Here is a 21,949-nt window from a genome sequence, read left to right on the forward strand (position 1 = left end):
TGAAAAACTCAATAATTACAGAGAAAAAAAAATCAAGATTCTTTACATAATGATCTATAAGCCACAGAGATAAATACAGGATCACATGTTTGTTTGTTTGTTTGTTTGTTTTTTACAATGCATTTGTAAGCCAGCACTACTGAACCTGTATTTAAGCCACTAGATGTATCCTGAACTCCTAGACAGGGCTGACACATAGAACACCTTAAAGTTGGTTCAATGGCATCGTTGAACTGAATGGCATTCAAAGTGAGGTGAAATGGCAGATCTCACCCTGATTTATTCACTAAAGCAGAGAGGGCATCTTCGCTACCTATATCCCACATGCCTTGTTGCAAAGAGGGCCATGCCCAGGTATGCGAGCTTCCAACCCAGTATTCCTAAAGCCAGCCCACAATGCTCATCCGCCTAGTGGCATCTTGTAAAGCCATTCCCCAAAGCAACACCCAAGTGGTGCCCAGGGTTACTCAGACACGGCAGCTCACATACGGATGCCATCCCAGGACGACAGAGACGTTCTCTGTGTTTGTAAAAGGTTCATTTTATAAACGTCTGGTAAGAATCCACATATAACTACATGCAATTAATCAGAAACTGCCTATGACAAAATGAAACTGAACTTCCACTGACAGAGAAAATAACCACAGAAACGCATTTGATTCTTCTTTTTCTAAGTCATCATACTCTAGTTCATAGACAAGTCCTTTTTCTCATTCAGGAGGGGGAAATTTGCATATTCAAATCCCTTCCTCTGCCTTGCTCACCCCTTGAAGGGAGCTGTACCTGCATAATGTACTGGGATCTCTATCTTTGGCCCAATGACGTAGTGTCCCTCCTCCAGGCTGTGGGCAGTGATGGTGGTCCACTGACGGCACGAATGAATCAGAAGGTATTCGTTTTCCCGCAGCCCTTCAATGCATTCTCCTGAAAGACATAATTTTGTATAAGAAACTGAGAATTAGCATCTGCTTGCTTCATACTCTGCAGTAAAATTTCCTTAGTTAAACCTTCACTAATGCAGAAATCGATAGTTCATCCCAACATAACATAAGCTTGCCTCCAAACGAGCACAAAAAAGGCATTCTACAACAAGCGGACAACGGCACACAGGATTCCCTAAAAATGTTTCCACTTACCTGTGAAGATATTCTGAAAACCTCATTTTATCTAAATGACTGAACTCAAGGATAATAAAACATTTATTAAGTGTATGTTGGGTACCACCCAGGTGCTTTGTATGTCTTATTACATTGGGATGCAATAATATTATGAGGTAGGTATTGTTCCTTCTTTACAGGTGGGAAGAATCGAGGTTCAGAATGTTAAGTGATAGGTCTGAGCTCACAGATTTAATCAGAAGGAAACTGAGGATTCAGGCCCAGCTCAGACTGACTCCAAGGCTCATGCTCTTAATCATTAAAATATGACTACCAAAAATATATAATAAACTTCTCTGTTGAAACAGTACTTGAAATTAAATGCTAGTATCTCTTTTGAAATTGTGTATGTTTTGCCAGTTCTTTCTGGCCCCTACCAAATTTCCCAATTAAAAATAATGACACTTTATAGCATGCAAATGAAATTATATTTTTCATTTTGATATTTTCTGAGGTACATTTTTAGCATCTGAACCAATGACAAATAAATTATTTCAACAGAGATATTCGTCCCCTGAAACTTAAAAAGACTTTTTTTTTTTTTTTTAGATGCTGAAACGATCTATCTCATTAATCCCGGTTTAGTCATTTTCAATGCTCAGATAATATCTGAAAAGGCTCATTTCTTTATACAGAAAACAGCCTTTCTTATTTCTGATGGTTATTATACCGCAATAACCAAAAGTCAGGGATTTAACTGGGTGTTTTGAATGGAATTCGAAGTTCACTAAAAAGTTCCAGTACTTTTGCAATACAAAAGAAGTCGAGGAAGCTGTAATGATCAATTTGGTTATCACAATCATAAGCCATCAAATCTGTTTCCAATCCAGTAAGGCCACAATCTTTCAAATAGTCTTAATGAAAGAATACTTCATCTTGGTCACAGGAGACACAGATGGGGAGGAGGGATGAGAAGGATGGAGAAAAAGCTGTAGATCTGGAAGAGGTCCCCTAGCAGGGATGAGAGGTCCTACTCCCCAGGGAACTTCCAAAACCAGACTCCCCTTCTCTTCACACTTTGGGAGACAAGGTTCACAATGTCCTCCCGAGGAGGCTGCTGGTACTTAAGGAGTGCTCTGCAGACCCCCTCAAGCATGCTGGAGCAGGAAACAAAGATCTGGAAGCGCTACTCCAAAGGAGGAGTCCTCTGGTTTCCCCTGAGGCTCCCCACCGGGAGGTAGGAGGGGTTACAAGCACGGGCCATGAAGGCCAACAGATTTGGTCTTGTCAAAGTTCTGTGCCCCACCACTATGCGGTCTTGGACAGAAACTTTTCCCTTCCGTGAGAGGGGAGGGGCCATGAAGATGCACTGTGACAGCGATGGGAAATGTGGCTCACCAAATCTGTCACATGATGTTAGGAGGGATGAGGAAACGTTAACTATTAATTTTATTTACTGTGCACTTTTTCTCCCTACAATTCCATCCTTATATAAACTTCATAATTTAAGTCCTATTATCTTCCTACAGGTGAGGAAATGCCCTAACTTCAGGGCAGTTAGGAAACGTGCCTGAGGCCGCATAGCAGAAACGGTCCCTCTACGTCTGTGGGGTCCCTCTACGTCTTCCCCCGTTCTTTCAACACCACACTGACTTTTGCCTTAAAAACTGCCAACCATCATCTAAAAAACTGACCCTGAGCTCCAAGTCTCACTCAAGGAAGAAGGGAGACAGTAACAGCAACAAAAATGAGTAATGAAATTATGAATGCATTAGAAAGTGAAAGGAGCTATGGGAAAAAAGAAAAAGTAAAGGGTAAAAGGAGCAGGAGGACTGTATATAAGAAGAGTAGTTTGCAAGGTTGTCATTTTAAGGTATCTTTAATTCATTTATCCAACAAACACGTATCTCCTCATTTGCTTAGCTTTTTCTGAAAACAGCTTTATTAAGGAATACGTGATCTACATATTTAATGTGTCCATGTCGAAGACTGGGAGTCATTTATGGAGGATCTTTCGTGCAACAACCACTGGAGGAGTGGGCGAAAATGAAAAAAGAGCTTAGTCCCTGCATTCAAGAAGCTGACATCCTCTTGGTGAGATGTGCTCACATGTGATTTGAAGTAAGATAGGACATGACTGGTGCTAGGCAAGAGGAATAAACAATCTGGAGTGGAGACAGCGACTTTGGCAGAGAAGATCAAGAAAATGTCAAGAGGAGGAGATAGCTCTGGGGCTGGTCCTAATTCTCTGGCAATGGGAGGAGCCAGAAAAGGGTTTGGGGATGAAAGACTGGCCAAAGATCTGCTTTAGGAGAATTAATCTGGCAGGACTATAAACGCTGGATCGGAGCAGGGAGAAACCAGAGCCATGGCAGGTAGGTAAGGAAACTCAGAGGAAAAACACACCACCATTCAGGGAAAAAGAAAACTGTCGTTGTCTGCAACTAAACTGCTCTATCATAAAACTGTTTTAATTTTATTCCACAGTGGGCTCTAAAGAGGCAGTCAAGAAACAATTGCAGTCAAGTTAATCAAAATGAAAATTTAATGTTAAGTCCTACGGCTAGCTGATGTAGTAAACACTCTTGTCAAGAGAATTCAGGAGATTTTCAAAGCTATAAAGTAGTAAGAAGCCAGTGCGTGTTTCTGAGCTCACGTCTTTTTGATTTTTTTTTTTTTTTAAACAACTAAACCATGTGCCTGCTTTAGGCAAAAGAAGTTTCACAAAAATTGTCTGGAAATAAAGTTTAATATAATCACTTAAAATGTCCTAAGGTAGGCCACTAATAGAGACACTACATTAAATGAATCCCTAAAGTAAACATTTTTGTGATATATTATCCTGTTGCTTAACTACTATATATATAACATGCTAAAACTTATATATTTAGCTCAAAGATGTAGTAACAAGAAGTCTAAAAGAAATGGGTGTTAAATTCCAAAATATGTTAATATCCCTCTGAAATTTCCCCAGATCCAGAATGCTTCTGGGATATACTTTCCTTGCCTGGTTTGGCCTTGATCCCCTCAACATTAAGTCTTACACACTTGTCAAAATCATTTTTAATCCTGGGAAAACTAGAACCCATGAATCCTTCAAAGGAAGTCTGCTTTAAACAAAATCAAATTCAAAACTTAAAATGAAAATTTGTAAGCTGGACATGCACAAATCCAGCCGGTTTGGCTACGGGGCCACTGTCATCTCCTGATGCTCCTTTCTGGTCTCTCCTTGTTACCTTCACGGTTTTCCCCTTTTACACAGGAGCTGTAACAACTGTAGGAGTTAATCAAGGTTCTACTTACTCAATCTGTTCATTGTTTCTCTCTCCTTTACCATTTTACACACCCCTCAGGGCTCACTTAGTTATGGACAACTCGCGTATCCACGCTCTCAGCTACCAATTTGTATTCTGAACTCTTCATCCAGACTTTATCTTCTAACCTTTTCTACCTGGATGTCCCCCTACCATTCATTCAGGCATCCTACATTCATCCAACACACATAAATGGAGGACCAGCTATGTTCTAGAACCTGGCAATATAGTACTGAACCAAGTCCCTGCTCTCACGGAGCTGACCTCTTGGCCGGGTTTTCAACCCTCCGTTCTTCACTCCGTCAACTCATTTAAATATTGCTGCAGATAAAACTTCCAAGAATACAACAAGGTTCATCTTATTTTTCTACTCACATCTGCCTTCAGAGGTTCTCATTCATACACAACGAGGCATTACGTCTTTGGCTCAATACTCAAGGCCCTCATGATCTATCCACAGAATATAAGACCTATATCCCCCACACAACACACGAGAGCCCAAAGGACCTGCTTTCTGTGCCACACACAGGGCTCAGTGTCACTCCCGCGGGCCCCTCACTTTCGTTCCTTTGCCTGAGCCTTAGCTCCCAATCCTTATTTACTCACTACTCATCGTACTCATTCTTGAAAGTGCCACTTTCACAAATATCTTCCTGATGCAAATCCCAATATTTTTCATTCAGACTACAGTAATTTTGCAGTTTTGCTAATACCCTATGCTGAATATATAAATTTCTTTAAGAGCTCAAAGCAGGAGGAACTTGGACTGCTGTTTTAATGTTTGTGTATATTTAAATGACAATAAGATTAAGTTAACAATGTGGGAATTACAGGCATTTTTTTACCTTCTGAAACTGGTCTACACATTTGTCAATTTTGAGAATCATGGTCATAAGAGTAAAGGAAGAAAGATAATTCAGGATTAAAAATGCTATTAGGTAAGATCCTCTCCAAACTGGGGCACCTGAGTATCTCCGTGAGTTAAGCATCTGCTGTCTGCCTTGGGTTCAGGTCATGATCCTGGAGTCCTGGGATGGAATCCCACATCGGGTTCTCTGCTGAGTGGGGAGCCTGCTTCTCCCTCTGCCTGCCCCCCCCACCACCATGCTCACTCTCTCAAGAGTGCTCTCTCTCTTTCTCTCTCAAATAAATAAACTCTTAGGGGGAAAAAAAAAAGATCCTCTCTAAACTACCTTGTCTTACCAGCAACCACAGCCACACAAGGGAGCTGCCTGGCCTCACTACCTCACGATTCTGTTTTGCCTTTTTAATATTCAAATATAATAATGTTTGCATTTATTTAGATGATTTCCCCCCACTGAATCTTATATTTTCATGCTGCTTGTAACTATTTTAGCTTGAAACTGTAATTAAATTTATTACATTTGAATATACTGAAATAGTGCATAACGATACTGCCTTTCTATAGGTTACTTAGGATGTGTCTCAATTAGTTCAAATAGTTGTATGTCTGTGACAGTAGAATCCAAATCTCTATTAAATGCTTTTTTGTTTTTAAATATGAAGTGTGATGTACTTGGATGACAATTTATAAGGCTTTGATATTAGAACTCCTAGCTTACCGCTGGTGAGTTTTCTATTAAGATTGGGCTGAGTCCCAGACAACACAGACACATGCCCACATTGGTTTGCTTTTTTCTTTTCTTTTCTTTTTTCTTCTTTTTTTTTGGGCTATCCTCATGTCATAAAGAACAAATGCATGATTTTTACACAATTCTCTAAGCTGTGTTGTGATTTTGGCAATTAGTACATTAAAGTGTTTATGATTTTCTACTTTTGTGTCTCTCTGTTCTTCCCATAGGCACTTCACACCAGAGTAACAGGTTCGGTCAACAATTTGGGCTGTATCTCTACGGAGGACATGCACTCTTAATCCTTTCAACTTCCAGAATATCTGGTTTATCGATTTGCATAGCAAATATATAAACTCACATTCCTGGTTATCTTTCTTTTTAAAGTATGCCTTTATCCCCATTTAGTTTGGTTTCTTCTCAGCCCGTTAGGAGAACCATGTCTGTGGTGGATCCTCACGGATTTGTTGACTGGTTAATGAGGCCCCATTGAAATAATCTGATTTCTTAATACATGTGTAATGAGAATCAGATTTACTAACCCTGGCATTGTTTTTATCTGTTATGGATATAAACTGCTCCTTATGCTGTAACTAAATCTATCAACAATGAGTAAATGAATAGGTTTTACGGTCTCTGTTACTACTTATTATAAATCTAATTTAAGAGTTGTGCATTGTTTTATTCTAGCAATGTTAAAAGGAGAGCTGGTCAAGTGACAACATTGTATTTTACCTCCTCCCTATTAATAGAGTTGTTTAATTTTAATTATGTGTTTACTTGATCTTACAATCCTTTTTGTGTAGATAGGAACCCTACTGAGTCAGTTACATACTCAAACCACTGCATTCTCTAACAACTTAAATTTTTTTTTACAGTTTTATTGAAAAATAATTGACACATATCACTATGTAAGTTCAAGGTGTCCAGCATGATGGTTTGATTTACAGGTAGTGTGAAATGACTACACACTAGGCTTAGTTAACCTCCATCAGATATAATAAAAAGAAAAAAGATTTCTTCTTGTGATGAGAACTCTTAGGATCTAACGTCTCAACAACTTCCTTGTGCCTCACAAAGCAAGTGTTACCCATAGTTAGTCATCATGTCATACACTACATCCCTAGTACTTAACTTATCTTCTAACTCTAAGTTTGTACCTTTTGACCACCTTCTTCCAATCCCTCCCCTAGGTCCCCTCCATTTTTTTAAAAAAATACCTTCAGTGAGCAGAAATGCCATTTCCCACTTCCTGTCCTTAACCATGAAAAATGCCCACAAACCATCCTCTCTGCTCTTTTCTCAGGAAAGGGCTGAATATTGATTCCCAGGAAGACCTTGGGACAAGCTGAAGAGAGCACAGCTGCCAGCAGTCTGGGTCCCTTAATCAATACACAGCGGCACCAACGGCCTGCTAGTGCCCTCCTGACCCACTGAGCTGGGACGGGAGAGCTACGCTTTGATGTGATACTACGTCACTGAAGTGTTGTAGTTTTCCTTTTTTGTTTCGGTAGTTAGACTCCGTTAACTAAGACATCTATATACATGATCTCCAAACCAGCAAAGCCTCCTGACTGTAGTGATCGTGAAGATCTTGTTACAGAGGCTATTCCTTTAAAGTACTCTTCATAAATACAAGCTTGAATTTGCCAAGGTGGCTTCCACTAAAAATTCTTTTCCGCATCTTTTAGTTACATTTTATCCCATGACCTGAGGGATACAGTTAAATGATACTTAGTTCCCATCCTCAGTAGTCAGTGTATAAGGTCCTGGTTACTTTATTGTCTTCCAAATAAACAATATTTACTGTGAGAAGACAACATGGCACTACCACAGTAGTTCTGTATCCCAAAGAACTACAATCCAAATGACATGGTAAAGAAAGAAAGGATATGGGGAGTGGGGAGGTAAAGGAGGGCAAGAAATGATGTCATAGCAAAGTGCTCTAAGACTGTTAAAGAACAATCATGAAACCATGAAATTAAAATGCTGTCTGCAGTGAAAAAGCAGTAAGGTGTTCTAAAAAGGAAGTAGCAGAAGGGGAGGAAAATCCTAGAAGGACTAATTAACTAATTACGATAGAGAAACTATAAAGTGGTCAGGGAGGATGTGGTTATAGGAAACCACAAAAGCACAGGTCCTAATTTTACAATCAACGGAAACTGAAAAAATGAAACGAAACAAAATTTTGCCAATGGAAAAGAAAGCTCTAGGAAGAAGAGAAGAAACTGCTTTTAGTCTAACGGTTGAAGTGTTAGAAGAAAGGGAAGGGCCGGAAAGGAAGGATCAGAAACAGGTTATCAATCAAATAAAGGCATCTTAAACCGCTTAATAAGAGCTTCTCAAAAAGCATAGTAAGGAGCAAACGAAAATAAAGCTTCTGGCACAGACACCATGAATGCAAAGGAAAATGAATGTTCTACTTCTGGGCAGACACAACGAGTAACTTTAACAACCTAAGAGTCCCCTATCATGTTCCCTGCTCTGGCTATCATACACTAGCAGGACCCTCCAGAGACAAGCACCCCTGCATCTGTACCTCCATCCACTTCACAGGACAGTCCATTTCTAGGCAACGGCATCTTGTGACTGCTAAGACGTATCTGGTGGGACAGAGAAAAGCCTCCGTGCATGGATGGGGATGGGAACAGCAGAAGACGGCATTACTTGAGCTTAGCCGCTGTCCAGTTCTAACCACTTCTGAAAGGAGACCGTAATTGCTGTCTCCAGTCCTGCCTTACCTTCTTCAAGGGGCTGATCATCCCTCAGGGATTAGGGGAGGAACCTACACACAGAGGAACACAGTGGTTCCCACCCGGCTGAACAGTCACTGCCAACCTCTGGGGACTTGTTAAAAAAACCTCCAGTGGCAGAGAGGTTAAGAGCACACACCAGACCACTGAAATCAGAATCTCTGAGAGTGCAATCTAGAAACCAGCAGTGTCCTGTAATCTCCTCGCCCGTCCTATTGTGCAGCCTGGGTTCAGAGCACAACTGAGGCATCTAAGTGCACGGGCCCTGGAGAGACACCACCCACCGGGAGACTCTATTCTTGCACTTAGTGTGAGAAGGGGACAAGATCAAACTTACCAGATGCTTACAAAGCATCGGCCACACAGTAAGCTCTCCAAAAGTATCCTTACGCTTACTGTCCTCAGATACGTCAGGTTATAGGATTTTTCTCAGGCTAATTAAACTTGCATAGCATTTATTGTCTGCTTTTTTGCATTTTGTAGTTAACTATAAACTATCCTGTGTTATTTAACATTTTATGCATATACATTGTATTTCTTTAATTAGACTGTGACATTCTTGGGTACCAGGGACTTTTCTTATCTTCTCACCAGACCAGGATCCTACACCCAGCTGGTATCAATAAAGGCATCACTGATGATTACCTGACATGGTCACTTTTCACTGCTGAGTCCACACAAACAAATGGGACATATTGGGCTAGCAGATGTTTTGTTCCACTTTTTTTTTTTTTTTTTTTTTGGTCTTCAACATTGCAATAAAGCGTAAGGGCAATTCTATTTTCTCAAACCTCTCTGTATTTAAAGCTTTTTAAAAAATGAGGATATTATTTCAAGCTACTAGGAAGCTCTTCATCAAAAATGACTGTTGACTTAACAACAATAACTTGCAGCAGTTTTGTGATGGTTCACCTTCAACTAGAAGATGGTAGAAATTACTAGATGTCCAGCCGTATCTCACTCACTCCTTGTCCTCAAGTCATAGTCCCCTTTAGGTTAGTTGAGCACATGGTTGCCCAGAATATAGAATACTATTTCCACCTTCACTGATCCTACCCCCAAGTAGAGCCAAAAGGATATAGTAGAAATCATTATGTGCCACTTCCAAGACTTACTTTTTTAAAACATCTTTCATATACCAGAAAATTCACTGATTGATATTTACACTTCCACAGTGTTAGTATAGTCACAGAGTTGTGCAAATCCACAAATGTTCTAATTATAGAACATTCCCATCATCCCAAAGAGACCTCATACCCATTAACAGTCCTCACCCTACTTCTCACCCCAGTCTAAGGCAACCACTAATCTACTCCCTGAATCTATAAACTTACCCATTCTGGACATTTCATATAAATGGAATTATGAAATATGTGACCTTTTGTGTCCAGCTTCTTAGCATAATGTTTTCAAGGTTCATCTACGTTGTAGTGTAGATTAGCACTTAATTCCTTTTTGGCCAAATAATGTTTGAGTGTATGCATACACCATGTTTTATTTACCCATACAGCAGAGGATGGACATTTGGGCTATTTACAGGTTTGGTAGTCATACCATGCTGCTGTACAAGTTCTTCTGTGGACATTTGTTTTCATTTCTCTTGGAAATATACCTAGGGGTGGAACTGCTAGGTCACATGGTTTAACTTTCTGAGAACTCCCAGACGGTTTCCAAATTGGCTGCACCGTTTTACATTCCCACCAGGAATGAATGAGGGTTCCAATTTTCCACCTCGTCTCCAACACTTATTATCCATCTTTTTAATTACAGTTATCTTAATGGGCTAGAAGTATGCCTCACTTCAGTTTTGATTTGTACTTATGAAATGCTAATTGATGCTGAGTCTCTTTTCATGTGCTTATTGGCCATTCCTACATCTTTTTGGAAGAAATGTTTATTCGGATCCTTTGCGTAACTCTGGTTATTTGTCTTTATTGATGAGTTGCAGGAGTTTTCTGTATATACTGAATACAAGTTCCTGATCAGATATATGATTTTCAAACATTTTCTCTCATTACAGGGACTGTCCTTTCACTTTCTTCATAGTGTCCTTTGAATCACAAAATTTTTAGTTTTGAAGTCAAATTTATTTTTTGCCATTTGTGTTTTTGGTGTCATATGTAAAAAACTATTGCCTAACCTAGCATCACAAGGATTTATGTCTACATTTTAGAGTTTTTATTTCTTACATTTAGTATTGTGACCATTTTGAGTTAATTTTTGTGGATGCTGTGAGTAGGGGTCCAGCTTCATTCCTTTGAATGTGGATATCCAGCTGTGTGAGCACCAGCTGAACTATCTCACCTCTTTTTCGAAAATCCATTCATAGTAAGTGTAAGGGTTTATTTCACCTTAAATGTATGGACATTTCTCTCCTTATGCTAGTACCACAATGTCTGAATTCCTGTAGCTTTGCAGTAAGTTCTGAAATTGGAATGTGAGCCTTCCAACTTTCTTCTTCAAGACTGTTGTGGTTGTCCTGGGTCTCTTAAATTTCCATATGAGCTTTATGGATCAGCTTGTCAATTTCTGCCCCCACCCCCAAAAACAAGCTAGGATATCGACAGTGACTATGTTCAACCTATATATCAATCTGGGGAGGACGGATATTTTAACAATATTAACTCTTCTGATCCATGAACATGGAATGTCTTTGCATTTAGTTAGATCTTTATTTCAATGAAGTTTTGTAGTTTTCAGTGTGTATGGCTTACACTTCTTTTGTTAAATCTATTTCTAAGCATTTTATTCCTTTTGACGGTATTACCAATAGAACCGTTTTTAAATTTTACTTTTTGGAGTGCTTATTGCTAGTGCAGAAAAGCACATCTGATTTCTGTATATTGAGCTTTCATAACCTGAAATGGTACTGAATCTATTCGTCATTTTAACAGTTTTGGCTTGCTTTTTTGTAGATTCCTTAGGGTTTTCTCATACAAGTTTATGTCATCTACAAATAGAAACAGTTTTACTTCTTCCTCTCCAGTCTGGATGCCAAATTTTTTTGTCTGTTTTTCTTGCCTTAATGCCCCCAGCTAGAATCTCCAGCACAACACTCAACATAAGTGGCAACCAAGATGGATGGTTGGGAGAGGATGTGCCCTTCTTTTCCATCTTTATTCTTCCTGATAGACGGAGTGTGGATGTAATTACTGGAACTGGAAGGGCAGCGACCATCTTGGACTTGGAGAGGAACTCAGGACCGGAATTGAGTCCATGACATAGCAACAACTGAAAAGAAACCTGGTCTCTGCCACCTTGGGCAACATGCCAACCTGTGGTCTTGTCTTTGGGTCTCCATGACTTCAGCCAAACTCAAGGCTAACATGATACAGGAATATTAGAATAAAGTAAGAATTGTGGTACCGGCCATATTCAATCAAAATATATGAACTAGGTTCAAAAAGGAAAAGAATTTTTGATTTAAAACAAACAAACAAACAAACAGTAGTACTAAAGATGCCTATATAAGGAAGTACTGTCTAAGCCTGGCTCCTGGTTTTAAAATCTAAGCAATGTCTGATAGCTTTTTTTTAGCAATGTCTGATAGCCTTTTTTTTTTTTTTAACTTCAAAATAATGCCACAGAACTGAGGGGAATAGCATTCCTCAATATTATGCTTCTGAGAATTTCTCTCAAGCTTCCCAACTAGTCTGTGATTGTAGAGGTTCTATTACCAACCCAAGTTTACTTCATAAAGACCAGAATATTACTCAAAAGTCACTAAAAACATTATCACGCATTTAACAGAACTCTTCATTTGTATCTAATTACAGATAGGAGTTATATGTTAGCTCCCATCTGGATGATTAAATTAATGCCTATGATGAACTTTGGCTCCAAATTATTTATGAAACCAAATCACGCTCATGGATTTGATGGGGTGATATCAAGTATCCCCAATGCAGAGAGAAAATGATGTTTTTAGATTAATGGTCAGAAAATGTTATGAGGAGCACAGATGAAACAACTTTCCTAGAATTTACGATCAACAGGAGAACTAATGTCAGCATTAAGTACCTCAGTGATGACACGTGCAGGGTACCATAGAAAGGAAGTCATTCCACAAGCTTACCAGTTATGCATCCATTTGACCCGTATTAAGAATAAAGATGCAGGGGCACCTGGGTGGCTCAGTGGGTTAAAGTCTCTGCCTTGGGCTCAGGTCATGATCCCAGGGTTCTGGGATCGAGCCCCGCATCAGGCTCTCTGCTCAGCGGGGAGCCTGCTTCCCCTCCTCTCTCTCTGCCTGCCTCTCTGCCTAATTGTAATCTCTGTCAAATAAATAAATAAAATCTTTAAAAAAAAAAAAAAAAAAAAGGAATAAAGATCCAGGAACCAACTCTCAACCGTTCCCTTCGCATCTCACTTTGGCTACGGCACAGAAATTCCAGTATCCACGCTTCATGGCTGCCTGTATTCTGAAAATCTGTATGAATGTAAAAGAAAGCAACTTAATTCTTTGAAGCAGAATCCATAATCATATGCCAACTCAATCAGGGATGTTTTCTTTCCTTTGAAGCCTCCAGGATATTTTTATTTTTGGAAAATAGTCTGATTAAGTTAAAACAAGTATGTGCTGTCATAGCAGGTTGACTAATCTAAAACTGGTTTCCACGTCCTTTACTGACTAAAAGTATCAAAAGTTTAGAGAGATAAAACAAATGGTAAGGAAGTCCTTAAATCCCCATAGCGGGTCTTTCCTTGCTCCCAGCCATCTCGGAGGCTGCTCTTGGTTGGTGCCGTCCTGAACCTAAGGCAGGAAGATGGTGGCCACAAGGAAGACAAAAAAGTCACTGGAGTGGGTCAACTCTAAGCAAACTCTTACAAAAAGAGGAAAATAGGTGCTGGGATACAAGCAGACTCTGAAAATGATCAGACATGGCAAAGTGAAACCGGTCATCCTTGCCAACAACCACACGGCCTTTAGGAGGTCTGAAATAGAATACTACACCATGTTGGCCAAACTGATGGCCATCACTGCAGTGGCAGTAATACTGAATTGGGCATAGCATGTGGGAAATACTACAGAGCATGCGCACTGGCTATCATTGATCCACGTAATTCTGTTATCATTAGAAGCATGCCAGTGAGAAGTAAACACACAAAATTTTTCTTTAATAAAACTGACCAGAGCTTGCTTTTAAAAAATAAATAAATAAATCCCCACAGCACCTATCTTCACCTGAGTGCTATGCATGGAACGTCTAGGAACCTTCCTGTCTCCCCAACTAGATCATGTTTGCATTCATGTCAGTGGACTGCTGGGTATAGACCAGGTGTGTAATAAATGCTTGATGCATGAACAATCTTAGGTAGAAATCGATGAGCATTCACATCAAAGCCGTCTAAATACACATCAAGCACTCAGACCTTAGTTAACATTTAAACACTTTGAGGCAACAGTATTTAGAAAAGGCTATTTTTTTCAGTATCTCCTATTGATCTCTTTCTACCCTAAACAAACAAACATCCAGAAATCCACATTGCCTAAGATCCCTTGTCGAGATGAATATTCTACTCAAAGGCCCCAAGACTCTAGTCTTGGGTTCTAAGCATGTGAAAGAATTGTATTTTTACGTTCTATGGTTTACTGTGAAATCGCAACAGGAAGAAAAGGAACTTGAGATTACTTTAGACAAAGTACTAAGTGGTAATGTCGTCAAAGACCTTCACAGTGAAATCTAAGCAAGAAAGAATGCATGAAACAAAAGAGAAAGATGCTTAAAATGAAAGAGAGATTGGGGATATATTATTACCTCTTTTCAAAGGAACCCTTGGACAAAAGCCTCCTTTGTCAACAGACTGACCAGGAATAACAGATCCCTGCTGTACGGAACAGAAGTATGCCTACTTAAGTCAAATCTGAAATGTTATGCTCTGAAATAGTGAACTGAACCTAATATTTAAAAGATAAGAATTCTATGCCAAGTGCTTTTTGGAAAAACAGGTGAGCGACAGTAGTATCAGTATTTCCACAAACATTTAAAATATACGAAATCTAGCATGGTACCCGACAAATACCACGGAATCACATTTCTGGCAGATGAGGAAGGGGACTCAGATTTATTATCGGAAAGCTGACACAGGAAAACTACTGTTTGGCAATCCATAAAGGGCAGTGACAGACATTCCTCTCTCAGTAAGACACTTCCAGTGTGTCCTCCAGAGTTGGGCAGTGCCCGTAAGACGATGCATTCGGTCGGTGTGAAGTATGTTCTTATCACACTGTTTGTGAGACGGGCACACACATAAGCCCTCAGAGACCCGGAGTGACTGAGAGAACCACAGAAGCGGGCAGGCCTTGTTTCAGACTCTTCCCAGACATCACGCTACTGGAGAGGGGCAAAGGTCGGATCACCAGGCACGTTTCTAGACTCTCCCTACCCTCTGCCCCCATGCTCTCTGTTTCCACTTATTCAAATGACTATATAATGACTCCGTAAGTTTGGTGGGAGGCAGTGTGAGATGTCAAAAATAACCCACAGTCTGGAGCCAGAGTTAGGTAATCGCGGTTCTAATACTTCTTAACTGTATAACCATGAGCAAATTAATTTCTTTGGTCGAGGATTTCTCATACTTACAATTATAGTAATAATACTGCAAGTAAGTTGTAATGACTGAATGAGAATAAATATAAGGAACTCAGGATAGTACCTTGTAGATAAAAGGCTCAAGAGGAACAGGACTTTGGCTTTATTTTCTTCTTCAGTAAGTGTCCTCTTCCCTTAGACTGAATCAGGTACATAATAGAGTTTTTTGTGTCCAATGAGAAAATACTCTACAATGTGCAATGATTTGCACTTTACGTTTCATTTCTACTTCAGTAAAATAAAAGGAAAATATTCACCAGGTATAAAGTTATGTTAAAGCCAACAATTTTATTTCAAGAGGATAAACTGAGCCAGAGGTCAACCTAAGGGATTTTCATTGTCATTTTTAGTTTCAACTTTGATCTAGATCCCCTTGAACTTTATTATGTGACAAACAAAACATAAAATACTAAAGAATCAAATTTACAAATGATTCACTGCCATCGAAGTCCAGAAGATATATTCTTAAGAAAAATATTTAAATTATGTATTTGATAATTTTTAGAATTTTCTTCTATTAAGCAGATTTCTAAAAATTCTGCATAACCTTAAAAACAAAACCAAATTTTGAAAAAAAAGAAACAAAGACTCACACGTATACCACTGCTGAAAATCTTGTGTTTCTAGTACCAACACATAAAAAAACTGAATTTTAATATTCTCTGTACACATGAAAGAGGGTTAGTAAGATGAATGCAAACACCAAATAACACCTGAGTTTTTAATTTTTCCAAGTAGGTTGCCCTAAAGGCAAAAAGCCAGACAACACTTTGCCTCTATAACTTTAAAATACATACAACAAAGAACTTCAATATGAAAAAACATCGTATACTAAAATACTAGAAATAAACAAAAGACTTAAGAAAAATCAGATCACCAAATTTTATAGACAGGTCTATAGAGATATAGTAGGCCTAAAGGAAATGCAAAGCATGTGTGATAAGTAAGGTTCAACTTCTCAAAACAGAACTGGAAAACAAAATAAAAAACTACCTGTTCTTTCCAAAAATCGAAAAAAAACCCAAACCCAAAACACCAGTAGTTCACAGACTGGAAGACATCATTAATTAAATTGGTACTGTGGTTACTTACAACTCCTAACCAACTCTCCTGCTTACAGATAAATTATTAATACAATTTTCCAAGGCAAAATGTAACAAAGAAAACCACCTTGACATTGAATCCTCTGTATACAACATCTCGTAAATGCATAATCTGAGACATGGAAATATTAACTGGCTTGAGCAGAGGCAAGGTACAGTTTCAAGAGTTCTCAAGTGTATTATGTATACATACGCTTTTTAAAATAAAAAATTCTGTTTTAGGGGCGCCTGAGTGGCTCCGTCATTAAGCGTCTGCCTCTGGCTCAGGTCATGATTCCAGGGTTCTGGGATCCAGCCCGTATTGGGTTCCCTGCTCAGTACGAAGCCTGCTTCTCCTTCTCCCAGTACCCCCTGCTTGTGTTTCCTCTCCCACTGTCTCTCTCTGTGTCAAATAAATAAATAAAATCTTGAACAAAACAAAACAAAACAAACAAAAAGTCTATTTTAGTGGACTAAAATTACATTGGCAATTACAGATAAAAGCTCTATATTTGCAAAATTTAAATTAGGTGAAATTTAAATGACATTTGAAAAATTTTCACAGACATTGACAAAGGATAGCACAGCCTGACTCGATAAATGTCCGGGGGTGGGGGGGTTGTCCCCATCCAAGGTCTGATAGTGAATCACTATATGAACGTAACCAAATGTTTCAAAGTATTCTAAGCTTGCCCAGATATACTGAAAATTACAATCTATTTAAGCATCTATAAAAATATTAGATTTTTTCCAGACAAGGGCAAACCTAATTAAAGAAGTTTACCTGAATAACATGGATACATTAAAAACCAAGACAAAAAGCTTTCTACACCATCCCCTTCTCCCCTCCAGATCTAAGAAATCAAGAAATCTATCACTTTACAAATTACTCAGTAGACCATCCAGTGTCCAGGATGTTATTTCATTACTTAGTAGGAAGAGAGACGATCTCCTTCCATTTCAGTATGTTTTTTTCTGGATCCAAGAGAAATACTAGATAGAGGGTCCAAATAAATCCAAGGAAACGAAAATAGAACAATTACGCACACAGAAGGCCTTCTTTTCCCCTGAAGTGAGACAGTCACATTAAGATACTTTCTTCTTGGCATGCTTACAGATTTCCCTAGTGGGACTTCAACGTCCACGATCACTCAACTGTTCCTTGTTGCTGGGTACTCTGAACACCCACCAGCACATCCCACACATCTCTTCCTGTTCTCGGTCCCCATCCCACCTTGCTGATGCGATAGCCACGTACTGCTCTTCCGCTTGTTCTCTATCCATGAAATGGGAACAGCAGACCCAGTCCAGTGGATAATGTGAGAAACAGCTGCAGTATGATACAACATCACCAAGAATTAAATCACAACAGTGAAAAGGAACCAAATTCTTAAGGATGACACTTTAACAGTATCAACTGTTGGATACTGGAGAAATTAAGACCTTCCCTATCTAACCCCACAGGATGAAACCTATACCAAAAACCACACTAAGACAGAACCAGTAAGATTGAGCTCAGGGTTTTATTTTATTTTATTTAAGATAAAATTTATTGGGGTGCCTGGGTGGCTCAGTCAGTTAAGTGTCTGCCTTCGGCTCAGGTCATGATCCCAGGGTCCCAGGATCGAGCCCCGCATTGGGTTCCCTGCCTAGTGGGGAGCCTGCTTCTCCCTCTGCCTCTGCCTCCTGCTCCCCCTGCTTATGTCCTCTCTATTTCTTGCTCACTCTCTCCTTCAAATAAATAAAGATCTTGAAAAAAATTTTTTTACATTTACTTAGAGAGAGAGAGAGTGCACTCACATGAGCAGGGGTGGAGGGGGCAGAGGGAAAAAGAGAGGACTAGAACCCCCCACTGAGTGTGAAGTCCCATGTACGGGCTCGATCCCTGACCTGAGCTGAAACCAAGAGTCAGATGCTTAACTGACTGAGCCACTCAAGTGCCTTTGGGCTCAAGGTTTTAGAAGAGAAGAGGAGAAAAGAGACTGGAACCCCCTTAGTTCAATGCAATAGCGGCTAAGGCAATGAATGGAAAACATATACCACAAGCCTGAGAGATACTAACACCGCAACTCTGAAGACCAATGATCAGCATTCGTAGAGAGAAACGGAGCAAAGGACAGTATATTAGTTTTCTCTTGCTACGTAACAAATTACCACAAACTTAGCAGCTTAAATATAGCACAGAAATCTGGCACACATGGCCAGGTTCTCTGTTCAGGCTGAAATCAAGCTGCTGGTTGTCCAGGTTCTCATCTGGAGCTCAGGGTGCCCATTTAAGCTCACTCATGTGTTGGTAGAATTCAGTTGCAGTTGTAAAGCTGAAGTCATTTCCTTGCTGGCTATTGACTACAGACTGACCTCAATTCCTAAAGAGCACACACAAGTCCTCCTTACCTGGTGAGCCCCTCCTTTTCTGAGCAATGGAGAACCTGGTTCACCTTGAATCCCTCTCCTGCTTTGAGCATGTTTGACCTCACCTCTGTAACTGGCCAGAGAAACTCAGTTTTGAAAGGCTTGTCTGATTGGGTTGTGTTCTCCAAGGGTAATCTATCTTAAAGTTAACTGATTGGGGACTTAATTATGTCTGCAAAATGCTCTGTGCCATATACCACGACATAATCTGGTATAACACCAGGGCATGGAGATCAAGGGGCCATCTTAGAATCCGGTCTACCACAGAAGGTAAAACAGAAAAGAAGCCAGTTATTCCAGTAGAAAGCAGATACAGAACTTAAGTCAAGAGTATCATGGGTAGAGGTGCCTGGGTGGCTCAGTCAATTAAGCACCTGCCTTCAGCTAGGGTCATGATCCCAGGGTCCTGAGATCAACCCCCGCCCAGGCTCCCTGCTCAGCAGGAGTCTGCTTCTCCCTCTACCATTCCCCCTGCTTGTGCTCTCTCTCTCTCAAATAATAAATAAAATCTTTTTTTAAAAAATTCCAAAGAGATTTTTATAGCTAAAAGCAATCAAAATCAACTTACACTTTGAGATATTAGGGTATGAAAACAGTCGTTACCTTGACCAAGAAGAGTGTGATTCTGCTTTATTTGTAACAGCTCCGGGAGGCTGAAGGAATTTAGTTCACTCAGACTCATGGTAAGTAGAATCTTACAATCAGATAAATATCATTGAAAAATCAATGTAGCAAAAACCTATTAGTCTATACTTAAGAACAGAATTTTAAGTAATTTCCAACAATTTCACTAGGCTTTTTAAAGTTAAGTGAATATAACTGTCAATGCTTTAAATTGTCTCAAAATTATTACTCTATATATGATGCTTAGTTCTCAAAATTTCTTTGCTATGTTCCTTTGGTTGTATTTTTAAACCTTAGATTAGAGGAGGAAAGAAAACAGGGAGGGTTTTTTGTTTTTTGTTTTTGTTTTTTAAAGGAAGTGCCTGCCACTGACATGAGAGGAAACACGTACTTCCGTTAAAACCCCTGGGCATCTCTACCTCCCAGAATGATGCGTCCTACTCCCCGTGGGCACTGGCTCCCACTGATTCCTCTGCTCTTTGGATTCCATATTCTTGATCCCATCAGCCTGGCTGGGATTAAACCCATGAACTTGCTCATCTGTTCGAAGGACCACCAGGAAGCCACACACTCTTGGAAAAAAGCTTGTAAAGAACATTTCTCCTTTAATTGTAAAGATGGAATCCAGAGCTGGATGCAAAAGAGCTGCTAGTTTTTAATCACCCTGGTTTCATAAACATGCATGTTATGTGGTGTGGAGCTGTCTTCATTACAGAAAATCTGGCAGCCCTCGGGTTCCTTAGACTCTTCCCACTCATGCCGACGCCAAGAGTTCCTTCCCTAGCATTTGTGCTGCACGTACCCACGCAGAGGAAGGGCATAAAGTTCTACCCAGTCCTTCCGAGACAGGGCCAGTAGGACTAGTCTGTCCTGATACCAACTGTACTTAGAGTTACACATCACCACCAAGCACAGACCCATCCTGAACTCCCGGTCCAGATGCTGACCCTTGGACAACATGGGTTTGAACAGTACAGGTCCACATGTATAGGGATTCCTTAGACTGGTGCAAATGTATTTTCCTTAGATTTTCTTAGTTACATTTGCTTTTCTTTAGGTTACTTTATTATAAAAATACAGAAAATAATACATTTAACATATAAAATATGTGTCAGTCAACTATTTATGTTATTGGTAAGGCTTCCAGTCAATAGTGGACTATTCGTAGTTAAGTTTTTGAGGAGTCAAATGCTATATGAGGTGTTCTGACTGCACAGGGGATTGGTACCCTGAAGCTCCACACCGTTCAAGGGTCAGGGGTATATCCTGTTGCATTCTGGACATCATCAGCTGAATGTCCCAAAAGAACCTCGAAACTTGATATGATCCCCAAATTATAATTCCTCCTAATGCCTCTCCCTGCTCCTCCTATCTCTGTAAGTGGCATCTGTACCCTCTTTGTCAATCAAGCATCCACATCAACGACTCTCCTCCTCTAGTCACCTACATCTAACTCCTCACCACATCTTACTGATGTGTAACAGAATGTGACAGAATGCAGTAACTCCAAGTGTGGGCTCTAGACACAGACAGCCATAGCTCACACTCCCAAACTGCCACATACTGGCTGTGTAACTCGCCAAGTTATTTAGTATCTCTGTGCTTCAGTTCTCTCATCTGTAAAATGCAGATAACAACAGTACTAGTGCCTACTTCACAGGGCTGTTGTGAGGATTAAATGAGTTAGTAACTATCAAGAACTTAAAGCAGACATCTGGTATACTCAGTAAATCTCAGCTAATGCTATTGTTGTCATTACTGGAACTGAGTCTCTTTCAGCTCTATCCCCTTCTCTATCTACTACAACCCTTCTGCTCTTGGCTTCACATATGCTCCCACAGCCTTCAGTAGGAATACTGTGAGAGTCTCTGTCAAGATTCTGAGCCCTCTCATCTAGCTTCCATTCTGCTGCCATCAGTCTTCCAAAAGCAAATCTACTATCACTATTACTCTGCTTGGAAACCTTCAGGGTTCTCCACCGCTCAGAGAAAAAAACCCAAACTCCATGAGATATAGTATGAAACCCTTCCTGAGCTTCCACAGCAATTACACTGGGAAAGTCTGAGGTATATAAGGGTCACAGAAGGGCCCATGTGCTATCTATCTTGGGTCTCCATGGTTTTTTCCTCACACTTATCTTGTTGCCTAGAATGCCCTTCCCCCACAATGTGCAAACTAGAAATTTCAGAGTCTAACACTGCCTCCTCTCTCGTCTTTGTAAGAGCCCACTTTTCTTTACTTCCTTAAAACGTCTCCTTAATTCCTAGGATAGTCTCAAGTCTAAGACTTTCCCAAGTTCACTAAGACTACCTCTTCAGCATGTCATCCTCCCCTCACATGTGACACAAACAGAACTACCAAAGATTCTCCACAGCAGTCTCTGTACAGCTTCTTCTCCTCAGTACATGCCTCCTTTTATCTAAGATAGGTCTAAGCAAACCATAAGTGACTCTTAATCTCACAAAACAAACTGAGGGTTAAT

At 39.9% G+C, this 21,949-nt stretch overlaps 1 protein-coding gene and 1 pseudogene across 2 annotated transcripts in view; one reads left to right on the forward strand and one right to left on the reverse strand.

The window, feature by feature from the left end:
- LOC111142588 (GRB2 associated regulator of MAPK1 subtype 1) overlaps nucleotides 1-21,949 on the reverse strand; it is a 196,875-nt gene that overhangs the window by 122,563 nt on the left and 52,363 nt on the right. For both annotated transcript variants that reach the window (XM_022495880.1, XM_022495879.1), the window contains exon 2: nucleotides 784-924. In XM_022495880.1, the coding sequence (XP_022351588.1) occupies nucleotides 784-924 (141 nt within the window). The remainder of the gene's footprint in view (nucleotides 1-783; nucleotides 925-21,949) is intronic.
- Nucleotides 13,523-21,949, forward strand: part of LOC111142662 — a 13,384-nt pseudogene continuing 4,957 nt past the window's right edge.

The sequence above is a fragment of the Enhydra lutris genome, unplaced genomic scaffold (genome assembly GCF_002288905.1).
Source record: "Enhydra lutris kenyoni isolate GAN:26980312 unplaced genomic scaffold, ASM228890v2 scaffoldscaffold8, whole genome shotgun sequence".
Lineage (NCBI taxonomy): Eukaryota > Metazoa > Chordata > Mammalia > Carnivora > Mustelidae > Enhydra > Enhydra lutris.